The 21248-nt window shown below is 52.4% G+C and overlaps 1 protein-coding gene across 2 annotated transcripts in view; it reads right to left on the bottom strand.

The window, feature by feature from the left end:
- Positions 1–293: 293 nt before the first annotated feature.
- The window catches only part of ATXN10 (ataxin 10), a 145589-nt gene continuing 124634 nt past the window's right edge, over positions 294–21248 (bottom strand). Inside the window, exons 11-13 of one of the 2 annotated variants that reach the window (XR_011256221.1) lie at positions 14377–14485; positions 2030–2266; positions 294–1534 (exon numbers count right to left, since the gene is read on the bottom strand). Coding sequence is in view for 1 of the 2 variants with exons in the window: in XM_069586165.1 (XP_069442266.1) it covers positions 1532–1534; positions 2030–2217 (191 nt within the window). In the remaining variant the exon portion in view is untranslated. The remainder of the gene's footprint in view (positions 1535–2029; positions 2267–14376; positions 14486–21248) is intronic. The other variant, XM_069586165.1, reaches the window with a different exon arrangement.

Below are 21248 nucleotides of genomic sequence, written 5' to 3'. Positions count from 1 at the left end.
GACATGTTTGTGTGATGCCACTGGTGTGCACACATCCATTGAGACAGGGAAAAAAAGAAGTGTCTATTGCAAACTTGTTAAAAGGAAAAGGGACTCCCACTGCTTTCCCCTTTGGCCAGACTTCTAGTTGGAGACGAGGGGTTTAACTCCTTGTGTCCCGGAAGAGAAGGGCTTCTTCCTGCATTCTGGATTTTGCAAAGGATTCTTTACCAACGGAACGTCACAAAGGATGCCAGATTCTACAGTTGTAGAAACTGGCATTTCTTCAGTTATATAGAAGACATTAGACCACATATGGGAAAACTTTTATTTCGTTCTTAACATGCTTCAGTTGGTTTTTTTTTTCCCCCCACAAAGCAATTTAAGTACAGCTACAAAAACTTAGGAGCACTTTACTTTGGAACAATCGGTATTTCTAGAAAACTTCTGGTGGGTCTTGGCCATTTTCATTTTATGCAAGATTTCACGCTAGTTTAGCTTAGTAACACGGCTGTTCCAGAAGACAACACATTTTAAGCATCCACAACACGACCTGCCCCGAGAGTGTTTGCTGATTACATCAGTGGTCTGGGTGGCTGCAAGGACTTCCGCACTCATCTAACCCGGTTCTTCCCGAGTGCGCGCACACTGACAGACACGGGTCAGAATGGCCCTGCTCCCTCCAGCTGCTTCTGCAGCTCCACTGCCCCGGCTGAAACTGAGTGGTGCCTTTCCGAGACCAGTGCTTTTTAAACTGAGGAAGGCCTGGATGAACCTTATATGCCGAGGTTCTGCACACCCAGGCGACCGTGAGATCTTCCTTCCTGCTTACAGCCAGGGCGGTGGTTGATGCAGGCACCGGCTGGTAAGCCTCAGGGGTCTGGGGACGCCTAGGTCTAGGGTGATCTGGAATGGGAAGGGTTAATGGCCCCCAAGTCCCCTCACCCGCTCGCTCCCGCCACATTCCAGAGGGACAGGGCTCAGTGACACGCTGCCCAGGACCCGAGTGAAGAGCGGGAGCCCTCTGAGAGCCCTCTATTCTTCGCCATCTCTCGAATTAATTAACTGGAAATGAGTCTTGTCAATGTTTTGGAAAGGCAGAGGGAGGAAAAGCGATGGCTAGAATTAATCACAGTGAGAACTACTTCAGCCGCCTGCCAGCACCCAGAAAACCCCCCAAGAGGAGACAAAGAAGGGAAGGGGAGAGCGGGCCCGAGCAAACTTCCAAGTCTTTGCCAAAGAAGGGACATGCGCTCAGCGAGAGTAATTTACTATCTGCGGCCACAGTAAGTACAATCTATCACTTAAACGCACATTGTATTCCACGGGGACAGAAGCAAACCAGACAGCTACATTTTAAAGCAAAGAATCAACAGGACCCTCAAGCACTTTCACTTTTAAGCTTATATGCATTTAACTCTATTATCTAGAAGATTCACAGATTCTTAAACGTGTATGTAATAAAATCTTCAAACACTTGCGATTTCACATACTGCGAAAGATCCAGGAAACAGATTCCAAAAATTCAGATTTTTTTGGATGGAGAGTTCATTCACTAAGAGGGAAAAAAAAAAAGAAACAAAATTGCAGATGTAACAGAGCTATTTACAAGAACCATCAAAGGAAAAAAATACAAGAGAATTTTGGTCAACGATAGAAATAACGGAAAGAAACCTGAAACAACCCATTCAGCATCATACAAGGAGCTTTCTGTTCTTTTCACTGCAGCCAACATTAGCTGTCTTTTAAAGAAGGTCTCATTACTGCCAGAAACTTTTACACCACGTGAAAATTTTGATATGCCTTTTCTTTTTCTCCCCTAGAACAAGTCTGAAATTTCAACTCTCTTAAGAAAATGGCAGGGTAAAGCCCGAACAAAAAGTTATTTGCAATTAAATGTAGGGCTTTCTTTGCCATCTCAGGAGGCAAAATACATCCACCCATGTTCTTATGAAGCAATCACATCAAAGTGTCACTTCGAAGGTGATGGGGAAGTGGGGACCACTTTCCACAGACTGAAGGGGAACTAGTCCTCCTCCTGAATACTTACCAGCTGAGGCGTGTCACTAGTTGACTTCAGAATCAGCTTGTCACCCCTCTTTTCAACTTCAAACCCCATTTTCTTGAGCAGGGATGCATCTGCCAGACCCTGCTCCTCCATCTTCGCAATCAGGTCTTGGTTTTGGCTGTTGTCCTCCGTGAGGTTTCGGATGGCGTACACCACCCACTGGGTTAGAACTGGGAGCAGAGTGAAGGAATCTGCCAACATGCTTTCACCCGAGCATCACTGGAAGAGGAGGAGACGGGCAGACGACCCTAACACCCAGAGTCAACCAACACTTTCTCCTGGAGGACGTGCTGTGAATATGCATGCAGAGCGGGAAATAGTTCAAGAGGCGAAGACACACATACACACACACGTATGTCCAACACTGCGTGTGTCCAGCAACTGGCACAGAGAGGTGCTGGACTGAAAGAACAGAGCGGGAGGCAGAGGCTTAGAGCAGCCGCACGGGAAGTGTGTGAGCACAAGCACGCACGTCGGTGTGCACGCGCACGCACACACACGCGCGCCTGTGTGCTGGACAGTTTTGTTACTGAGTCACCAGGGAAGGAATAAGAGCAATATAGAATGAGTCACAAAGATGCTAAGGTAGAATCGGGCAAGATCGTCTTGTTTAAAGTAAGCCCAGTTATAGCTGAGCACTGGTCTCCTGGGCGCCACGTGGGATCCCCTCACTCTGTAGAGGCGGAGCAGGCCTGTGAAGGCCTTACTGTGCCGTCTGAACGCGGCACCTCCCTGTGCCCCAGCCCGGACCTAGGTGTTGCGTGCGGTGTCGGTCATGGCACACGCAGACAACTAACGAGGAACGTAGACTTACTGCGCTCTATGCTGAGGTCTGTACTTCCCAAGAGCTGTGGGAACCTCAGGAGGGCGCTAGGCGGCCAGTGCAATGTCCTTCCGTAAGACTGCCCTAGTCTCAGGCCCAGGGACACAGAGAGACGCCAGGAACACTGGGCCTGGCACCCTCTGTTGGTTCAGAAGGAACAAAGTGCCAAGTGTGGAATAAACACTTTTTCCAAGGAACAGAGGCCCCCATGCCCCGTGATCAGGGGGACAGCAGCAGGAAAACAAGTCCTTCCTCCTTGTTACCAGCGTCCCCAGGCATGCCTGTCTGATGCCACATCGAGGCATCTGCTCCCCAAAAGGCGATCAGACGGGTCCCTGAACTCAGGAGTTTGCGCTCCGGATGCCATCCCAAACCTTGGCTCAGCGGTGAGGCTTCTCTCCTCAGCACGGGAGTCGCACAGAAAGGCTTCCATGCGCACAGAGCGCGGGAACCAAACTGCCCCTAGTTCACTGACCTTGAAGGAAAGCAGCAGAACATGAGCCTGTCCACTCAAGTCAGGCAGCCAGGACATAGGAAACCAGCGGCTCTGGGCTCGGGAAGTGCTGGCTGGTTGCTCCCTCTCGGTTCCGCCAACGCGGCCCACAGTCACGAGCGCACACGGACCCACTGGTCTCTGGAGGCAGACCACCAAGACCACTGGTGGGTACAAGTGACCAACCTTTTCCACAAAGGGCAGAGAATGGTGGCTGATGCAATCCTAAGATAACTGCCCTAAATGGGAAAAATGCTCTCATCTCGCCAGGACCTGTCACCCTCTCACAACAAAGCCCAGGGCCTTTAGAAGGCTGTACCTCTTTTCTGGAGATGAATCCACAGACTCTCAAACGCATACAAGTTGAACTCCTCCTCTTCCACAATCACCAGAACCCCACTTTGTCATGGGAGAGAGAATGAAAAGGATGATCCTGGGCAACAAAGACTTTCAACACATTAGTGACTTTCTCAGCAGGGATCACTCACTATAATTCACGTCTCGCGCAGGACGCCATCATCACCATGCAACCCCTGCTGCAGAAAGAGGTGAGGCAGGGGTCAAGAGAGCTGAGTGCAGGAGCGAGCATCTGAGGCTGAATCTGGGCGAGACCGTGTATAAGCCTGGAGCACTCCAGTTCCTGTGTGTGACAACTCTCCAATGCTAAATGACAGGCGCAAAACACTTCTTTCTGCAGCTTCCTGGTTATTCACTTTAATTGAAAGAAAGAGGGGAAATTCCCAGAAATGCACTGACAGCGCCTCACAACTGGAGGGCTGGCGAGCTCTGCAATCGAGGCATCAGATGCCAGTCTCGCCACCACCAGCTGCCAGTGCCGAGTGTCTCTGGAGGAAAGGGCCATCTTCCAGAGCTTCGGACTGTCAGATGATCTCAGCTCCAGGGCAAATGACACCCCAGGCTCCGGCAACATCACCTCGCCAGGTGGCCCCCATCTTTCCACATGCGAGCCCTGACCTGGGACCTGCTCCCCCTCGCCTGCCCCTCCCCACCCGGGGCGAGCAGCTGAGACCCCGCTCCTGGAAACCCACCTGCTCTGTCCCGGCCAGCCCTGACACCAGCTTGAGCTGGGCGTGCCTACTGCGTGTTTCCAAACATTCTCTCCCTTCTTCTTTTTCCTTTACTAGTTCACATCACATTGCACCTGCTGATCTGCTTATGCGTTGGTGAGCTTCTAAGAGGGCAGGAGCCAGAATCCGTTTTCTCGTCCCAAGCATGCAGCTAGACCCGACACACAGTGGATGATGATGTGTGTGCTGACATCCTGAAAGCTATACTTATTTGTTCTTATTTCTGTCCACCCCAACGCCCTGTGAGCTCTTCACAAGCCAGGATGATGGCTTATTTACCTTCTGTCCTCTGCTCCAAGCGTGGCGCTGGAAACATCTGCTCGCTGTCCGAGCGAGCGGATGCCACTTCCCACCCACCGTGTGTGCACGTGAGTGTGGATGTGTGTGTGTGTGTGGAGGGGGTGTGGTGGCAGTGCAGTGACCCACATGGGCTGTGCTTTTCCGTCTTGTTCTTGGTGTGGTTTCCTGACTCAGGGCTTCGCAGGGTGGAAGGTTAGATGAAAGTAAATCAATATAAATGCAACTCAGGCAAGGAAGCCGGACCGTGTAAGTAAAGGTCCAGGATGGCGAAACCCAGGAGGACCCCGGTGTGGACGGGTGGAAGGGTGGGTTGCAGCTGCGCCACCTAGGGAGTGGCCCTGGGCTCTGCGGGCATCCTGTGGCGGCGTTTCAGCATCTTGCCCCACTGCTCACTTGCTCATTTCTGCAGAACCCTCACAGTCACTACTCTGAACGGAGGCAACAGTGAGATTGATGACGACCGTCCTGATGATCAACCCTACAAGCACCCGGGGTGGTGCTCCCAGCCGGGGCTGTGGGGACAACTGGGACCATCCCTGTCTCCCGGGAAGCAGGCTCCTGGCACAGCCTGACGGGAGCAGCACTGGAGCCCAAAGCCGGAGCAGCAGTTCAGTCTTCTCCCAAAACTGGAGTTCAAAGGGCAAACAGACGGGTTAAGTGGAGGGCGTGGGAGGGGTCTAGACAGTAAGGCCACACGGTCACGGCCGGGTCAATTTCCCAGAACGCTGAAAATCAAAACACACACAAAACAGCGAGACCCCAACACGTCTCACTCAGACTTGTATTTCATATTCTTTATGTCATAAGTGAAACCAACCTTACTTCCTCTCTCAGGCGGACCTCACCCAGTCCTGCCGGACACTGTGATTAGACGTGAAAGATGTGCCCTCCATGTCGACCTAAGTGAGCACCCCGTTTGGGGTTTGTGCTGTCCGCCTGTAAATCAAAATATCGCAACAATATCCTCCAATGTGTGTCTATTTCCAGTGAGAACATCCTGCCACTACTGTCTAGGATCTCTGAGTTCCTAATTTTAAGCTGTTCCTTCGCAACGTCTGCGTTGAAGAGAAGCAAGGAATCCCAGCCCCAGGACCCGGCTCATGAATATGCACGACTCCCCTCATTAGGAGCCGGAAGGGCCAGGCTGGGTGCCCTGCAGACCCAGACAGCCTGGAGGGTCACAGGGAGATGAAAGCGGCCCGGTTAATATTCACATTGCCCTCTTGTTCCCTCTCTACCGAGACAGAGAACAAGCAAGAGGGGGGGAGAAAATTAAACATCTTCCAGAGTCTCTAATCCTACCAACACTCCAAGCGTTCCATTGTCTGCTCGGCTTTAGAAAGAGATCTTCTAACGTTTCCATAGCTACTCCAAACAGAAGGCGTGAGCCTGTTTGTAACAAAACTGCCTTCAAAGAACCCTGCGATCAGCACTGGAGTGAGGACTCACAGTCCGGCCGGCCCTTCACCAGAGCACGTGGTGTCTTGAAAGCCGCTAGTGATGAGCCCGCGGACTGAGCGCCTGGGAACCCCGGGGCCTGGAGAGCTGAAGTGAGATGCGGCCCCAGGACCCAGCACCCGAGCGTCGGCAGCCATGAGTGCATCCTCTCCACACCGTCGGCTCCACGCTGAGCCCTGCAGCCCCGCACCAGGCAGGTGAGGAGGCAGGGCGGGGCAGGGGAGTGCGGGCTGGGAGGCAACTGGAGACAGAGAGAGACCTCACGGCCACGGCACTGCTAGCCCAGGGCTAGGACTGATGTGCCAAACACACTCTGAAAAAGCCAAGTCCGGTGAGTCAGGACACTGGTGCTGGGACTGCTGATGACAACGACTCTCATCTGACTTCCAGCTACTGGAACCACTGCAACTTGAGGTCCTTCAGGTGATGGGGGACCAGGGCCCTGTGATAAGAGGGACTCTGCTCTGGCCACTGTGCTCAGTGTGTAGAAGCTGCTGAGAACAGGAGCTGGGGGATTATGGCCTGTGATTTTGAATGGATGCAAGTTAAAAAGTTTCCATATTTTTAAAATTCATTAATTTACTTTGGCCACGCCGTGCAGCTTGTGCAGTCTCAGCTCCCCGACCAGGGACTGAACCTGGGCCCCCGGCACCTCCCAGGAAGTCCCTAGTTTTCATGTTTTCAAATGGTTGGGGAAAAAAACAAAAAGAAGATACCAATTTGCGACACACAAAAATTACGTGAAATCCAAATTCCAGTATCCATAACAAATAAAGTTCTATTGGCACACAGTTACACCCACTCATGTGCGGACCGTCCATGGCCACTTTTGGGCCGCAGTAGCCGAGCTGGACTGCTATGATGGAGACAGAGTGCCCAGCAAAGTCTAAAATACTGATTAAAAGCAGCCCCTTACAGAAGAGGTCTGCCAAATTGCCCTGGACCATGGAAGGAACCGATATATACTAGCTGAATGAACAAATGAACTTTTCAAAGGGCTGGCACTAAAAACTTAAAACTATTTGCTGTTGCTCAGTCGTGTCTGACTCTCTGTGACCCCCATGGACTGCAGCATGCCAGGCTTCCCTGTCCTTCACTACCTCCCAGAGCTTGCTCAAACTCGTGTCCACTGAGTCAGTGACTCTAACCGTCTCATCTCTCTGTTGTCCCCTTCTCCTCCTGCCTTCAGTCCTTTCCAGAATCAGTCTTTTCCAATGAGTCGGCTCTTCACATCAGGTGGCCAGAATACTGGAGCTTCAGCTATTTAGACTAAAACAATTTGAATGCTGAAGGATTTTACTGACTTCTCAGGATATATGTGTGTATGTACATAAACTATGTAGTATCTATTTATGGTTTTTATATGTTAACATGCCTGCAGATGTATAATGTGCATATATTTAACATCCCATGTATAGTACGCACATAACAGATATCTGTGCTATATACAGTATCTATATTTCACCTTGCTTGCAGAATACTAGAAATATATTTTTAGACAACAGACCCATGTACAGCCAGGGGTTTACATACTTGACAAACTTTCCAAAGCACACTACTCAGCAGGGCAGAGAACACACGTCAGCACCTCGGCTAAAGCTGGCCTGAGGACAGGACGCCCAGGCCACCTTGTTAGGCTTGAAAACCACATTGTCACCTGCCCTGAGACTTCCCTCAACATGAGGATGCTTTGGAGGCAACGTCCACATCTAAGCTGGTATCTTCTCAGATTAGTTAAAATGGCAGAATTTTTCAGAGTGCAAAGCATTAGTTCTGTTTCAAGACTTTTCCAAAATGCTTCACGTTGCTGAAAACCAAAACACCTCAAAATACGGCAGTTCTCGCCAGCCAGAGGGCAGGAGGGCAGGAATGGGACATTGAGGGCGACTCCTCTTCCTGCTGAGTGACAACCGTCCTGCCTCCCCCCGGCCACGCAAGCCAGAGAGACCATGAGTGCCCAGGGGCCGTGTTCCCAGTGGGCTCACTTCTCTGACCCTGACCCCATCTGCAAGAGTGCCCTAACCAGCCTCTGCTCTGCTCTTCAAGTATTTACTTTCTGAGAGAAAAAAAAAAACAATAAGGCATTTCCCAAACTGCTGCCAGGGAAGGCCAGGCCCCACCAAGGCTGCTGCTGCCGGAGTAGGAACCTGCGCAAACAAACCGCAGTGGACACCCGAGTGGGGCTGGGGCGGGGGGGAGACGGGCGTCCTCGGACAGCGGGCAACCTGCCTGTGACACGGGGGATCCAGAAGAGAGGGTCCTTGTGGAGGAGACAAGTCTGAAAGACACTGCTAGTGCCCATTAATGAGGAGCCACCCCCATCTGCAGGGCTGAGCTCTGTGTCCAAACGCGGGGACACTCGGCTGCGTGGTGACCCGCATCCAAGCTCTGCCTTCATCTCCAACCATCACTTCACTCAGTTAAACTACAGGCTCTCCTCGCTCAGAAAGTCAGGGTCCTCACTGGGCAGACGGCATACTGGCCCCCTCGTAGGGCGCTGGAAACCAGAGTGTGCTCAGTCCCCACCACAAACCACCCGCGCTGGCGCGCTCTTCCTTCTCCGAATTGCTGGTCTGTCTGGAGTCTAACTCTCCCCCCCGCGTTTCTGCATTTTAATCCGAGGGCACATCTCTGCGGCTCAGGTGTGTCAACGCCGGCCAACGCAGACCGCTCGAGGCCCTGGAGTCCGTCCTAGCAGTGAGCGCAGGTCAGCGTGTATGCCCTCTCGTTCACCGCCTCACAGCTGACGGCTACTACTGAACGCAGTGAACGAGCACTGCAAGGCGAGGGGAGGCGAGAAGTGAGCGTGCCAGCACGCAGCCACGACCCACTTGTCGCGGCCCCATGGACTGAAGCCCACCAGGCTCTGCTGCGGGATTTCCCAGGCAAAAGTATGGAATGGCACGGGTTGCCACATCCTTTGCCGGGGGATCTTTCTGACCCCGGGATCGAACCCTGGTCTCCTGCATTGCAGGTGGATTCTTTACCAGTTAAGCCACCAGGGAAGCCCCAACAGAAAAGTGCAGGTGAGCAAATTATTGCCAGATTTGGAAAATGAAGGCCACAATCACAGTAAAGTGATAGGATTGTGTTTCATAGGTGCTACCGGAAGGAGCAGAGTCTCAGTCTTTATTGAGGCTGAACGTCGTCTCGGAAGCTCCTCTGCTCTGAGAGCTGGGGCTGCTTTTCAGCCTCCAAACGCCCAGGGAACTAGAACATCAAAGGAAGTGGCGCAGAGGCCCAGGGGAACGCGGCTGAATTCTCACAGAAACATCCCAGCATACAAGTGTCCACCAGAGAAACACAACCCGCCTGTGTCTGAATGATTCTGAGACAAAGGCTGCATTCACCAGCCTCGGTGCGCACGGCTGACTTCCCATCCACGACCGCCTGCAGGCAGGGACAGTCACAGCTTGAAGGCTCCTCTCTGCTCAGGAGCCAGAGCCATCCTGCCGTCTCCCCAGGCTCCCTGCGTCACCACGTGGGCGAGGAACCGCGGAACCGCTGTCCTCAGCCTGGCCCCGGCCGCGATGAGCCCTCCGGCCCTCAGGGCCCAGATGGGTCAGGCGCCGGCCTCCGAGGCTCGCCGCTGCCACCCCGCCTCGCAGCCTGTCAGCGTGGGGCAAAGCCATAGAAGACGACACCACGCTCGGCCTGTGGCCACCCCACACTCCCCACTCCAAAGTCCTGTGGTGCACGGGGGCTGCCGGGCAGGTACCTCATGTCCACAGCTCCGTGGGAAAGGGCCCCCCGGGCCTGAAGCTAATTCTGTCTGTGACACACTCCGGGACCATCTCACCACTTCAGAGAGCCGCGTGGAGCGGCCGTCAGCCTGGCAACAGCCCCACAAACGGTCTCGGGCTGGGATGGAGCGAGGCCGCGTCTAACCAAACCACACCAGAGGGCCGGGCCACCAGGCGGCTCCACGTGTACTTGGGGGCTCTCGAGGGCACACAGTCTGAGACTGACAAGCCTGGTGCGGGGCGGGGCAGGGACGGCCAGCTCAGGGCCTGCCACGTGGTGCCAGGCCTGCCATGTGCTGCCCACCCCACCACAGCCCTCACTCCCTCCGCCGCCACCGCTCACTCTGACCCTCCTGTGGAACGTGTGCTCACCAAGGAGGAGGCGGTAAACGCTGCAGGTGCCTGGCCTCCGTCCGCTGAGGGGGCAGACCCCAGTCCTGCCAGAGCTGAGCGGTACGCGCGACTCTGCTGATGGCACACAGGCAGGCCCCCCGCCACACCACCTCAGCCTTCGGGCTCCGGGGAGACCTCCTCCAGGAGAGGCCTTCTGAGAGGTGAACTGCTCAAGGGAAGCCAGGACCCAGGCTCCGCTCACGTCAGGGGCTCCGCTGATGGGGAGGTCACTGGGCCCTGACAGAGAGAAACTTGTGAGGAGCAGCCGGCGGAGGCAGGGATTCTCAAGGGCCCGCCAGGGGAGAGGGTACGTCCACAGCACTCTGCTCTCTGGAAGAAAGGACTTGCTGGCCTGAACAAATTTCTAGCTTCAATCAATGTAAGCAAAGCTCTGCAGGGGAATTAAGTGTCTCTCACATAAGCCACTGCTATTTATCTGCATGAAGTCATAACAGCAATAATAAGCATAACAGAGCTTGTGGTGTGATCACCCGCAGAGCCACTCCAGGCACTGACAGAAAGTCCCCACCTTCACCAGCACAGCACTCGCGGGAGGTGATGCCAAACCTTCTATTGATGAGAAAACAGACCCAGCAGGTAGAGGACCTGATGGGGTTGGCCTGGTCTGGATGTGGGCTCCAGCCCCTGCCCCTCTGCCCTAAGCCCTCCTCAGGGACCAGCCCATGAGGGGAGACCAGTCCATGGAGGGGGACTAATCCATGGCGGGGGGAACCAGTCCATGGTGGGGGGGAACCAGTCCATGGCAGGGGACCAGCCCAAGAGGGGAGACCAGTCCATGGCGGGGGACTAATCCATGGGGAGGGAACCAGTCCATGGGGGGGGGGGGGAACCAGTTCATGGCGGGGGACCAGCCCAAGAGGGGAGACCAGTCCATGGTGGGGGGGAACCAGTCCATAGTGGGGGGACCAGCCCAAGAGGGGAGACCAGTCCATGACAGGGGACCAGTCCATGGGGGGTACCAGTCCACGAGGGGAGACCAGCCCATGAGGGGGGAGACTGGTCCACGAGGGGAGACCTGGAGGAGGCCCGGAGCGGTCCCCTCCAGCCAGGCTGACTTCAAGCTTCTGAGCTCTGCCTACACATCAGGGGAAGGAGCGGCAGGTTTTTAAGACTTGAAACAGAGTCCCTTTCTCTCAAAAGATGAAATAAGCCTTCAGATGCTGGTCAGGGTGATCACCTCCGCAGAACACCTTCATGGGTGACAGTGACCCATTTAAGATGAAACTCCAGCCTGGAGTAGACAAGGCGCACGTGCGCTCAGTCACATCACCGTGTCCGACCCTGTGTGACCCCATGGACTGCAACCCGCCAGGTTCCTCTGCCCATGGACTCTGCAGCAAGAACGCTGGAGCGGGCTGCCAGGCCCTCCTTCAGGGGGTCCTCCCAGCCCAGGGATCGAACCTGTGTCTCCTGCATCTCCTGCACTGTAGGCAGATTCTTTACCAGTGAGCCACCCGGGAAGCCCAGAAAAAGTAAGTAACCGCATCTAAATTACGGAAGATTATTGTTTGCCTGGCACTAACAACATCTGTATATGAATAAAGCACAGCCAGGGGTCAAAAGCAGCTCTCAGACACGAAGGCGCACACAAGGAGCACCAGCAGCGCGGGGCTTCTGGAGGGCTCCCAGCGGCTCCCAGGGGTCGGTGCGCGGCACGCAGGCCACCCGAGTGCCTGTGCCACCTGTCCTCAGTCCAAACTCCACTAGTCTGGACACGATGAGCCCCCAGGTCACGCAGCCCGGGCTGGTGGCCTCTCCTCCCGCCACCCACAGCAGCAACCAGAGTCAGCAGGCAAGAGCAGCCAGCCCACGGTCTGGACGGGCACAGACCCGCGGACGCCTCACGCTGTCTGTGCACACTGCAATCACTACCAGCTGAGCTGAGCACTGGGGGCATGGGCGATTCTGTCGCCTCACTGAGGGAGGACCACCACTGTGCGGTGTCCACTGCACAGTCAAGACCACCTTCAGCAACCGAGAGCGTGCAACGCCTCCAGCACTACCTGGAAATAAGCACCCGTGACACCTGAGCCAAGCTGCCTGCAGGGGGAATACTAACGTCTCAAGCTCTTCCTTGACGCAGGTCTTTCTAAAACTTCTAAAGTACTGGCTGTCCCACGTTGGGGGAACCTCACTCAATTTCAGAAATCTAACACTTCAACATGTTTTCCCTCTCCTCTGAACAACACGCTTCTTGACACTTACACTGGAATGAGAGCAAGCGATTTAGATACAAAGGCGGCTTTCCACTGTTAACACACATCCAGCCTCTCAGGACTTAACTGCCATCTGGGTGCTCGTCTGACAAACACAAAGGCCCCGTGCTCGGCGCTGGGGATCTAGTAACTAACAGGACACGCAGGTCCCTGCCCCTGTGGCACTGGCGTTCTAGACAGGAGGCAGGCATCAGCCTCAGAGAGACAGACCTTTAGGCTGATGTGGTCAAGCATGAGCACAGGAGGACAAGACACAGATGAGGGAGGTGGGAGACGGCTTCTCTGAGGAGGGGACTGAGGTGAGAACTTGGGATAAAGAGAAGCTGGTCACCTGGTGCACTGGGGAGACAGCAGCAGCGCCAGCCGTGCGCGACCTCACGACAGGAGACACAACCTGGGCAAGGCTGGGGCTGGAGGCAGGATGCTGGCAGAGGGCAGGGGTCGAGGCCAGAGGCGCTTCAGGCTGCAGGAAGGAGTCTGCATTTTATACGATGAGAATCCACTGAAAGAGCTGAAGCAGAAAAATCAGGCAGCTCTCTTTGGCAGCCGTGGAGGGTGGCTTGGAGGGAAGACAGCGTGGGAATGGGGACCAACCAGCATCCACGACAGCAGGAGTGAGAGTGGACGAGGAAAGACCCGGGCTCAGACTCCAGCGCTGCCCGCCTGAGCTCCATGCCCAGGCGAGGTGGCTTCCCAGGAGGTGCAGCAGTGAGGAACCCGCCTGTCAGAGAAAGCAGACGCAGCTTCCACCCCTGGGTGGGGAAGATCCCCTGGAGGAGGACACGGCAACCCACTGCAGTACTTGTGCCTGGAGAACCCCATGGACAGAGCTGCCTGGGGGGCTAGAGAAGCCAGATCACGCAGGTCGATGAAACCCCATCTGCTCAGTTATCAACAGCGGTTAGTTCGCCAGCTGCCAGCACTCCTCCCGAGGAAGGGTCGCCAGTTCACGGCCTCTCACGAGTCACTGTTTCTCAACCAGCACTAGAGGCCACAAGAGGATTTCATTAAACACAACACCATTTCTCAGGTCTTCATTCTCCCTGTGCCAATCTCCAACTACGGGACAGAGAGTCAAGGCGATCACCACGGAGGGGGGCAAAGCAGAGAGGTGGGCACGTGTATGTTCACCTGTAAACTCAGCTTCAGCTAAGTGCCCATGAGGTGAAGGCCCGACGCCGCAGTCCCCCTGAACTTCCTAGAATGTCCAGCGGACAGAAATAAACACACTACGAACTGGTGTAACAACTACAATGTGAAATGACAGGATAAACGAGACAATAAAAAGTGGCCTCATTTGAACTGGGATTCTGGCAGACTTCTCTCAAATAAATAAGGTTAACTCTACCCGGGAGAATGGCCAGTGTAGACGGAAGGAGACCCCGGGAAGACGGACAGCAAGGGAGCCAAGGTGCCGAAGGAGAGTCAGGAAGGGCCGCCTGACACTGGGTGTGGCAGTGTGGGGACGGTCTAGGGGACGCCTCCTAGTGAAAATAAAACTTAAACTTTAAATGGTGTTCGTTAAATCAACCAGCCAAAGGAGCAAACCCTTAAGGACAAAAACGAATGGCAATAAACTGTATGGAATGAACTGTACACGGTGGCACTTAAAACATGAACAGTAACCACGGAGAAGCCAAATTAAGAAAACAGTGTCGTCGCCAAGCCAGGCGGGCCAAGTGACTGACAGGGACTCGAAAGCAGCAGCTTCCACATTCTCGCCAGCCCAGGTGGAGGGGGAGCAAGGGGCACACGGTTGCTTGCAGGCCACACGGCTCCTGCCAAGCACCTCACCTTGTGAAGGACAGACTCCCGTTTTCCAAGAGGCGTGACAGTAAACCTCCAGCAGTCTTGTCTTTCGTGCAAGTAAACAGGCCGGAGCAGGACTGATGCACTCTGACCTCTAGGAGGAGAGGAGACGGCTGAGTGAGGCAGGCTGAGCAAGACCCACGGGTGGCCAGGCGTGAGTGCAGGCCCGAGGTCAGAGGGCAGACCACCATCTGGCCTCCGTGTGCGCACGAGGCATGTGCTGCTCACAGCCTCCACACGCAGACGTTTCAGTGTGTGATGACACTGTTCACTTCGAGTCGCTGTGAGCCTCACAGTGTAAGAAAACAAGAGGTGTATAACCAAAAGCCAAGTAGACACAATCTGAAGGAGCATAACCTGAAGCATGTCAGTCTTACTGTAAAACAGCCGGACCATCTGCCAACACACCTGAACAAGGAAGGAGAGTCCACTCTTGTGAGCGTCTCATTCATGACAGGACATCCCACTCCTCCAACTTCCAGCTTTGATTGCTGGGGAACTAGTTGCTAGGATACTGTAGAAGCTACATCAAACAGTTGCTAGGATACCACAGAAGCTGCATCAAAGGTAGAGCTCCTGCCCCCTCTCACTCTGAATGGGTCTGGCCTGCAACTGTGGAGCCTGAGGGGTGTGGGGTGCAGTGTGGTGGCTGAGTGCCGCCCATCCTTAGCCCCACGCCCACACAGGACCCAGGGAGGCAAGTTGTGTCCACGCTTGTTTGCTCTGGACAAGGACAAAGACTTGGTTCACACACCTTCAGCCACACTAGGCAATGGGTAAAAGCATCAGTGAGAGGCTTTAAAAAACCCACATCATGTAACTGGGAAGCTAAACCCAAAGTTTATCTTTTTAAAGCCAAACGGCAGTAAAAGGTTTTCTAGCTTAAATTAATGTCAGCTCAACAAATGAACGAAAGATCACTGAACGACCACCAGGGGCTTGGTGCTGGGGACACAGAAATCAACAGCAGGCATCGCTCCCCTCCGGAGGATGCAAGACCTATTTCAGGAGGACAACGTCCTGGCTATGTGAGTGTCAGGGCGGGCAGAGGAAGACACGAACAGCAGGCCTGCAGTGAGCACAACACAAGCACTTCCCTGGTGTGGGGGCTCGCTGGTGCCTTTATAAACAGCAGCAAGGTCAGCCAGCTGTACGAGCCTGAAGTGTCTGAGGTGCTTCCCTGAACACCTCCCTCTGGCGGCGGCTCGGCAGGCCCAGACACAAGCTAGACTGCTCGTGAAGCGAAGGACGGGATGGAGCATGTTCTCAAGTTTCCACTAAAATCCCTGCATTCCCCAAGATGTGGCACTGTGGCCCAGAATTTCCAAAAGGCACACGAGAACCGCACAGATTCCAGGGAGTCCTGCAGCAGACGCCTTCCTACCACACGTCTGACACCTATGTGCATTACTTAGAAGACTTCTCCGACATAACAGGTGTTTAAGGCGCTGCAGACAGAAATGCGCTCTGGGACACACTGCAGTGACACCCCTGGGGCCTGCTGGGTCTGGCATGGGGTGTGCAGTGTGGCATAGGTCCTGCCCGGGACAGGCTTTTCTGGAGGGCAAGGTTACACATCCAGGGGTCTGCGTGTGCTGCGCTCATGGAGGGGCAGAGGAGCCCGCTGACACAGAGAGCCGAGGCACTCGGGCTCCGCTGGGGGCCACGGGGGAACTCCAGGAGGAGGACACGCGTGCTCAAGTCTAAGAGGGGGAAGGGCTGGGCCAGCGGAGAGGCGCCCGCAAAGAAGTCTAGACGCCTGAACGAGGAGCAGGGCACAGACAGCGCTGGGCTGGCCCCGTGGTCCCGCTGCCCAGGAGCTGGCAGAGCCAGCTGTGCTCGGGGAACCAACTCCATGAGCGCCTTTCTTCTCATCTGTGAAATGACAGTGCTTAACAAAGAGCCCTGTTAAAAAAAGGAGGAAAGAAACCGCCTGTGCAAGGTAATGTAGCTTAAAGGTTATATATGTATACAGCACAGGGTTGGGCACCTAGAAACTACTCAATGATTTTTAAAATGTCAGTGTGAGAAGCAGCAACGCACACCTCCTTGTGTACATCCTGACATTTCCTCACGGGCGCACGTCACATGAGCCCGCCCAGGTTGAGATGGAGAATATGCCCAGCACCTGGAAGGCCCCTGGGTACCACTGCCCACCTGTGCCCACCCTCCTACCCATCAAGGTAACTACCATCCTGACTGCTACTGTCACAGATTAATTCTTCCTGCTGGTAAACTTCCTCTACAGGGAGTCACAGAGCGTACACTCTCTGAATCCAGCTTCTTTAGCTCTGTGCTATGGTAGTGAGACGCACCCGTTACACAGGGCAGCCCATTCTCTGCTGCTGCACAGCGCGCTGTGGGATGGACGTCCACGCTCTTCTGCAACTGCTGACCACGTGGGAGGGTTCTGCTTTGGGGCTGTTATAAACCCTGTGACTAGGAACGCTTCTGCACATGTCTTCTGACAGACACGTGTGTGCCCCCCCCGGGGCGTGACTCTGGGCTCACAGGGTGGGCCTGGAGTCAGCAGACGCTGCCCAAGTTCTCCAGAGAGACTTTCCTAACTGACACCTCCCAAATCAATTCATCACAGGTCAGGCTGCCCCACGCCTCTGCCATCCGCTGGTCCTGTCATCTCACCAGCTCTTCTGGTGGGTTCCTGACTGTGGGTTAAACATGTATTTCCCTGACGAGGATGCTAAGCTCTTTCTGTACAGTTACTGGCCATCCGGGTTTCCTCTTCTGTGAGATGCCATGGGCCTTTTGTTCTTTCTCAGAACCTGAATTATCTTTTGTTGTTTCACAACAGTCCTTAAATTAGTATGGGTATGAGTCCTTTGTCAGATACACGTTTACAATGCAAATAATTTTACAGAGTTAGTGCTTTCCCAGTTAAAATTTTGATGTTTTGTTTAAGAAACCTTTGCCTGTTCCAAGACAAGAACCATACTTTCTTATGATTCCTCCTAGAAGCTCTTGTGTTTTACCTTCCACATCAAGGTTTATGAGCTGTCTTCAATTAGTGTGGGTGAACAGGGTGAGATACGAGTGGCAGGTTTTTCTTCCCCGTTAAGAGATATTAAATTGGTCTAGCATCATTTACGGAAAACGACCACCCTTTACTCCTCAAGTACAGGGGGCCTTTGTTGTGTATGTGAGAGTACATTTCAGGGCTCTTTTCTGTTTTGCAGTATCATTAATATTACTTAAGTCTTACCCCTGACTCACAGTGCGCTCACAGATGAAACTCCACCTTGCTCCTGGGCAGCCACAGCTGTCACAGGACATCTGTGGGGCAGCATCTGCCTGCTGAGAGGCTGCAGGCTGGGCGCTTTGCACACAGCACACTCCTTCCACCACGGCCCTGTGGGGGTCCGTCCCGCTTTAGACACATAAGCTGAGACTCGCCACACAGGCGGAGCGGCGCGCTTCGAGGCTGAGAAGCGGCAGAGCCTGTGTCTGCGGCCCCCAGGGCTGGTGCTCGTGCCACTACGCCATCCATGCCTCCGTGGCATGGCATGACTGGGAGACTCTGGTTACTTTCCTATAAAGGTACGCTTCTGGGCACACGTAACACTTACAAATGAGGCTTTTCAATATAAAAAGAAAAAAGAAAAGAGAAAGGAAGGAAGGAAAAGAAAGGAAAGAACAGAAAAAAAAACCCGACCTAGTTTAGACGCTCATCCTATCCTTGTCCCCTCCTCCTCCAATAAAAACAATATATATATATATATATATATATATATATATATATATATAAAACCCACATCAAGGACAACTGATCAAAACACAGATCAAAAAAAGAATGAAAGAAAAACATTTCAAATAAAGTTCAGCTGTTTCTATTTGGAAACAGCAACAACAAACAATCCCACTTGCCACAATAAACTGACAAATAAGAAACTGACTCTGTGGTGGCGGGGCTGGAATTTTCCGATGGTATCTGCTACTGTGTCATTACTGCGGGTCCCCGCAAGGGAGCGGCGGATGAACAGCTGGGCTGTGTCCTGATGTAGCACAGCCGCTGAGGGCCTTCCTTCGGGGTGAACAACCCCCTGGGATGTTGTCTTTTCCCTGGAACTAGAAATCCCAGTCCATCACTAGAAGACACCTCCAAGAAACGGGACAGCCAGCCTTCCAGTCCCGTTCCTAGCCTAGGGGAGTTGACAGCCCAGTATGCTTGGATATGCCACCCAGAAATTCCTAATCCCCATGAGTGGTGGAGAAAGAGGAAGTCTTCCAGGGGGTCGGAACTGTTGACTTCCCACAGGGAATGAGGATGCCTACCTAAGGTAACATGAGCCCTCATCCCCAACCCATGGGCGATGCGTGAGCACACAACACAGCCCGCCGATCCAGAGCAACCAGAGAGCGGAGCTATTCTTATTAACTGACCTTTACTCTCAGCTCTGATTCCTAGTCTACACACATGCAATATATATTGCTTTCTTTAACACAAAATACTGAAATTAAAGTTCAATGAAAGCTCGACTGGTGTGAGTTAATAGAAGGGGCTGAACCACCAAACAAAGCTGAAATAATACCGCTGCCAAACCAAGTTTATTCAATTCACAAAAGAATCATCAAATCCAAGGGAGAAATTTCTCCCCTGCTTAGGAAGATCTTCCCTACCTGTCAAATAAACATACACACACACACACTTCATCAAGCTGCTGGTTTTCATTCATTTGTTCACTGCCTTACTCAGTCAGGTACCCATCCTAAAATATTTACTGGACATTTAGTATGTGCCTATCAGTGGCATATTACATTGAGATAAAAACAGACAGAAAAAAATAGGTCCATGCCCTTATGGCCCTTGGTCTAGAGGGTACTTAGGACGCAAATGCACAAATACTCAGGTACAGACTGGGACAAGCTGGAGGAGCAGAACAGGTCCCAGGAGGGGCTGGCGAGGCTCTGGGAAGGCTTCCCTGCGGAAGAGAAGAGGAGGCTGAGCCAGGGGAGAGAGTGCAGCCAAGGGAGGAAGACAATGACTTCCCTGAGGTGAGAAATCACAGATTCGAGGAACAAAAGAGGAGGCCTGTCTGGGGAATGCTAAAAGAGGGAAACCAGTCTGGATCCAACTGAAGAGGCAGGTGGGGCCAGAACACACAGGACCTGTCAGGACATGCTGGAACCTGTGGACATATTCTAAGTATGGCAGACAGGCTTGGAGGTTCTGTAAATAGGGCCAAGTTTATGAGAGATGGAAAAGAAAAGACCCTGATCTGGGAAAGATTGAAGGCCAGAGGAGAAGGGGACAACAGAAGATGAGGTGGTTGGATGGCATCACCCACTTGATGGACATGAGTTTGAGCAAGCTCCAAGAGATGGTAAAGGACAGGGAAGCCTGGCGTGCTGCTGTCCATGGGGTTGCAGAGTCGGACACAACTGAGCGACTAAACTGAACTTATGAGAGACAGAGGGCGGCAGGCAGAGTCCAAAGGTATTACCACCTGAACCCCACCATCACTCGCGTGATGGCCTGAACTATCTCCACCCTACCCTCCTCCCCAGTCTGTGGAAAAAACTGTCTGCCAAGAAACCAGTCCCTAGTGCCAAGAAGGTTGGGGACCACTGCACTGAAACACTGAGATCCTGGAGCTATCCCAAATGCTGGAACCAGGCACACATTTTCTAACAAGCCAAACAGTCCCTCACCCATGAACCCATTTTAAAGGAAATTCTAAAAGAAAGTCTTCAGGCAGAAGGAAAATGACCCCAGGTAGACAGACAAAGCTGTAAGAAGGGGTGAAAGGCAGGAAAGGAGTAAGTATGTGGATCCATCTAAATGAAAATTGATAGTAACGTTTTATAGGGTTATAAAAATAGAATGAAAATATATAACAGCATGTAAGCTGGGGGATGCTAAGTGGTCCTATATTATCTGGAAAAGGGGTAAAGATCTGAAAAACATTGTATTTTCCTTAGTCAAGGATGCATGTTATAATTTCCCAGGGAACTATTAACAAAATAGAAAAAAAAAATTAAACATTTTAAACTGAAAAAGATAAATGCTTAATTATACAAAACAATTCAAAAGAAGCAAGAGAAAAATAAAATAGAAAGCAAATCAGCCTGGCTTAAATATAAACAGATAAGCAATTACATTAAATATGAATGGGCCAAACACAGCAGCTAAAAGGCAAAGAAACCAGACTAAGGAAAAGTCAGCCATGCTCTTTACAGCCAATGCCTCTGATATAGAAAGACTGAAAATAAAAGTTCTGCAGTGGTTTTACCATGTAAATATCAATCAACAGTGAAGTAAAGTAGCTATATTCATGTTAGGCAAAAAGCATTTTTAGAGATACAGAAGGTCACTTTACAATGACAACGGGGACATTTTTCAAGACCTGATACTTTAATAATACTGTCTCAAAATATATAAAGAAAAATGCTATATAACTAAGAGGAGAAATTTGGAGAAATCTATAGTCATAGGCCGATTTTTAAAACATCTCTCTCTCTAATTGATAAACCAAAATAGAAAAAAGCATCAGTAGAAATGTAAAAAATTTACAATCTTGACCTGAAAATACTGTACTCCACTATGAGAAAGCAGATATGACTGTCCAGCACACACAGAACAGCTGCCGAAACTGGCCACACAGCGGTCATGAAGCAGGTCTCAATACATTTTCAGGACAGAGAACACCCAGCATGCGCCCTCTGGTCATAATATATTTATGTGAGAAATGAGTCCCCCCCAAACAATTCCTATTTGTTCAGAATTTAAGAAACGCATTTCTAAATAATGCATGGGTCAAAAACCCCATAATAATCTTAAATACATGGGCAGATATGCCATGATCGTGGATGGATTAGAAGACTCAGTATTGTTTAGACGT

This window comes from Ovis canadensis, chromosome 3 (genome assembly GCF_042477335.2).
Source record: "Ovis canadensis isolate MfBH-ARS-UI-01 breed Bighorn chromosome 3, ARS-UI_OviCan_v2, whole genome shotgun sequence".
In the NCBI taxonomy this organism is placed as follows: domain Eukaryota; kingdom Metazoa; phylum Chordata; class Mammalia; order Artiodactyla; family Bovidae; genus Ovis; species Ovis canadensis.
Note: the sequence above shows the minus strand (reverse complement) of the source record. Positions and strands in the feature narration are given on the sequence as shown.